Source organism: Hordeum vulgare, chromosome 7H, assembly GCF_904849725.1.
Source record: "Hordeum vulgare subsp. vulgare chromosome 7H, MorexV3_pseudomolecules_assembly, whole genome shotgun sequence".
NCBI classification, from domain to species: Eukaryota; Viridiplantae; Streptophyta; class Magnoliopsida; order Poales; family Poaceae; genus Hordeum; species Hordeum vulgare.
In genome coordinates this window covers 603850759-603855187 of record NC_058524.1, presented here as the reverse complement: position 1 = coordinate 603855187, position 4429 = coordinate 603850759, and the positions used below count along the sequence as shown (strand labels likewise).

At 48.9% G+C, this 4429-nt stretch overlaps 1 protein-coding gene across 1 annotated transcript; it reads left to right on the top strand.

The window, feature by feature from the left end:
- Nucleotides 1–1144: 1144 nt before the first annotated feature.
- Nucleotides 1145–2209, top strand: LOC123413363 (putative cyclin-dependent kinase F-2). Its single transcript, XM_045106304.1, has one exon. It carries the CDS (start codon nucleotides 1145–1147, stop codon nucleotides 2207–2209), a length of 1065 nt encoding a protein of 354 aa, XP_044962239.1.
- Nucleotides 2210–4429: the final 2220 nt, after the last annotated feature.

Genomic DNA, 4429 nt, shown 5'->3' with positions numbered 1-4429 from the left:
GGCTCGTCATCTGGTGGGTCGAGGACACGTGCGCGGGAGATGTCAGTCGACATGCTCTCCGGCACCCGCAACCTGTTCGACGGAATGCCGGCGACCGTCGACGATGAAAGGGCCAACCACTTCATGCAGAGTATCATCTTCGAGGAGATCCAAAGGAGGAGGCTTGAGATGAAGGCGGAAAAGCAAGCGAGGATGATTGAGATGAGGCGGAGAAGGAAGCCAAGATGCTAGAGATCGAGCCCGCCAATGCCAAGACCAAGGCAGACGAAGTGGCTCTCCCTAGCATGATGACGGGGGTGGAGATCATGAAGGTGGATCTCAACACCGTGTCGCCAAGGAAGAGACTGTGGTTCGAAAAGATGCAGGACGGCATGCTCAATTTCGACGATGAGTGATCTATGACGCCGGGCGTCATCCTTTTTTTTTATGCCGACAAGTGTGCTAGCATGACCACGGCCGTGATGGGGTGATCGAACACCCGCAACTTTTTGTGTGCTGGCATGTGTGCCGGCTGCTGGCAAGTGCGCCGGCATGAACTTTGTGATGTTTTCTAAAGCTGGCATTGTATGCTGACAGGTGGCATGATACTGACATGAACTTTGGGCGACGGCATGGACGCTGGTTTGATCTACGACCGCGGACCTTTTTAAATGTGTGCACGGACATAAAATGTGTCGCGGATGTTAGACGCATTGCCGACCTAAATGTTAATCAGGACGGATGTCGAGCGATCGATCGATCCAAACAGAAAAAACAGACAAAAATGTTATACGTTTGGGTCGACGTCGTTGGAGTTGCTTTTAGACCATGTCAGAGTTCGATCTCGGAAGGTATGATTATCAGAAGATGGGAGTAGCACATCTCCCTTTTGCATAACACGTACATAATACATCGGATGTAAAAGCGGGAACTTGAGTGCTTTTTTTTAAAGCGGGACCATATATTGCGTTTCTTACCTGAATAAGAGTACGAAACGGAAACCCAAACGGAAACTAATTCAGAAACGCGCATTAGTAGAACTATCGTGTTTCTTTCTTTGTTTTAAAAACGGAAACTAATTCACAGTCCCCTGGCTACAAAAGCAGCCTAACCAGCCTCGGATAATCAAAGTAGTTGGCGTTGAGTTGCTGTCTAGTTGCAAAATATGGGATGGTCCAACTCCGAACTCGTAGACGTCGCCGCCTCCGCCACACCGGCAGCGCGCCACGGTGTTGATGGATGGGAAGGATGGGACCAAGGAGCCACGGCCACTGGTGGCGACTCCTCAAACTCTGCCACGCTTTGCCGCTTCCAGCGGCTCGACGTGATCGGTACAGGAGGCTTCGGCATGGTTTACCGAGCAAGGGACCGCCGCACCGGCGAGATCGTCGCTATGAAGTGCCTCCGCGCAAACAAGTACGCCCGCGACAACGGCGACCGCTACCTCTCCGCCTTCGCGGGCGAGGTCAGCGCCTTGGAGAAGTGCAGCGGCCAGCCGTCCATCGTGCAGCTGCGCGCCTCGGGCCACCTCGACGGCGAGGCCTTCATCGCCATGGAGTTCGTGGGGCCGTCCCTCAGGCACGTCATGAAGCACGTCCGCTTCGGGAGGAGACACACCGAGGCCGAGGTCCGCCTTATCATGAGGCAGCTCCTCGCCGGCGTGAGGAGGATGAACCGTCTAGGTCTCATGCATCGTGACCTTAAGCCGGGGAACGTGCTCGTCGACGGCCGTGGCAACCTCAAGATCTGCGACCTCGGGCTATCGTGCAGCATGGCCGACGGGCCGCCCTACTCGAACCCCATCGGGACACGGGGGTACCGCGCGCCAGAGCTCCTCCTAGGGTCCAAGAATTACGACGAGCGCATCGACTCTTGGGCTCTCGGCGTCATGATGGCCGAGCTACTTGCCGGCAGGCACCCTTTCTATGGGAGGACGGACATGGACCACTTCAGCGAGATCTTGGACCTTCTTGGCACCGCAGACATCAAGGAATGGTCAGGCTACGATGGGCGGCAACTGCCTGGCGGATGGTCACTGGAAAGCTCTCTGTGGTCTATGTTCCCGTCTCCTGCTGAGGCTAGGATCAGAGGCCGGCCTCCACTATCAGAAGCTGGTTTCGAGGTCTTGAGCGGCCTTCTGCGTTGCAACCCTGAAAAAAGGCTCACGGCCAGGAGCGCACTTCGGCTTAGGTGGTTTAAGGAGGCCAACTTTAGAACTGCAAGGAGCTGATCGGTTAACTTGCTCAATCCACAATGTAGCTGCGCTGCCTGTGTGGAATGAATGAATGAAATGTGTGCACAAGCACAGTCATAGTTCACATCATATGTAACTTAGAATGTGTACCAAAGCTGAAATGCCCGATGAAAATATGTATTATAGCCGGTGAACAATGCAGCTCCGATGGCTGGATTAAGTTTCTGGCAATAAGCACAATTATGTAGTTTGTCGCTCTTTTCTCCATGTTTCTGCAACACCATTCACTGATGAGACCTTCTGCAGTTAATCGCCTCGTAAGCCGCTCTATTTTGATCTCATGGTTCTCAGGAAATATGCTCAGATACAACATGGTTTGAGATGAGCAGGAAGATCGTTGTAGCTAAGCTTGATTATCTGTTTCATGTCTTCTAGCTTTGAATTGGCCCGCCATTCCAGGCCAGACCGCTCAAACTCATCCCTTGTGTGCGCCTTGCTGGCTAACAAGTCACCCACGCTCACTATAGAGAATGGCAACCCCCCCCCCCCCCACACACACACACTTTCTCAAACATTTGTGTTGACACTGTTGGAACTCGTCCATCGGATCGTTCACATCAAATCACGGTGAACACGCGCACACATAAACTTTTGGCCAAAGACACGTGTCATGCCTTTCTTTTCGCTGTTATTATTTTCTCCTTTTCTCAACTCACCATGTACAAACTCATGACGGATGCCTATGCATGTGTATATATATATCGACCTTGTTCTAGATATCAATTGTTGGAACTCGTTCATCGAATTGTTCATATTAAATCACAACGAACATACACACACAACAACTTTTGGCCAAAGGTACGCGTCATGCCTTTCTTTTCCAGAGCACTTGGATGGTGAGTTTTTGTACTTGAGTCGGTTTTGTAGTCTTTGTCCATGCTGTACACGGCTTCGCTCTTAGCCATGTATAAGTACTAGTGAGTCCGAGTAGTATAGGTCTAGGCTTAGGACTAGTTTTCACGCAAGAGTTCTAGTCGAGTTGTAAACCAAGTCGTGCTTGGTTGTGTTTACTTTATGCCGGAGGTGTATATATACACAGGCATAGGCGTGCGTCATGAGTTTGTACATGGTGAGTTGAGAAAAGGAAAAAATAAAAAGAGGGAAAAGAAAGGCATGACACGTGTCTTTGGCCAAAACTTTTTGTGTGCGCGTGTTCGTCGTGATTTAATGTAAACAATCCGATGAACGAGTTTTAACAGAAACATCCTTCAAACGGGGAGGGCACCCACCCACACTGCCAAACAATTCTTCAGCAAAACAAAGTTTCGGCATCGGCTTCATCGAGAGGGCAAGTCATGCAAACATGGTCACGTGCAGCGTTTGCAACAGCCTCAATTCTTGTTGTGGTGATGATACAACTATCGAGATTGTTCTCCGGAAAACAGTCGCTGATGATCTCCTAATCTTGAACACTCCATAGATCATCAATCATGACAAGATACCTATGTAATGACCAAAAAAAGGAAGTGATGAATCAGAGAGCATAAATTAACGTATGTCAAGTAAGACGAAACATGCAAGAGCATGACAACGTTTTATCGTGGGTTGATTGATCATATGATGTGTAGGGCAAGTGCAACAACTCCCCAGTCTTATCTTTGAAGTAATCCGTCAGCTTCCTAATCAACATATCTACAGTATAGCTGTGAAAACAGATGAGATAACGCTTGTATCTTAGCAGGGGCGTCGTCGTGTTAATATAGGCACATGGCCGGCTAGGGTTACATGAAGATTACAGGGTGGTTAGATGTTGGATTGATCTACAAGTCATGTCTCAACAACCTACCAGAACTACAACTTAAACCGGTTTATTTCTACACCGGATATACATTACAATGTTTAACACTCCCCCTCAACTACAACTATCTAAGTTGAGATTGTTTCTAAATGCCTCTAACTGCCGAACAGTAGGTGGTTTAGTAAAACCATCTGCAACTTGATCACCAGTTGGTACAAATCTAATATTCAATAGCTTGTGTGCTACTCGTTCTCGAACAAAATGATAATCAATCTCAATGTGCTTTGTCCTGGCCTGAAAAATAGGATTAACAGACAGATATGTTGCACCAAGATTATCACACCGCAATGAGGCTGCCCTTGGATGTCGAACACCCAATTATGTCAACAAATTCTGAACCCAAACAATCTCAGCAGTTGCATTGGCTAAGGCCTTATACTCATCTTCAGTACTTGACC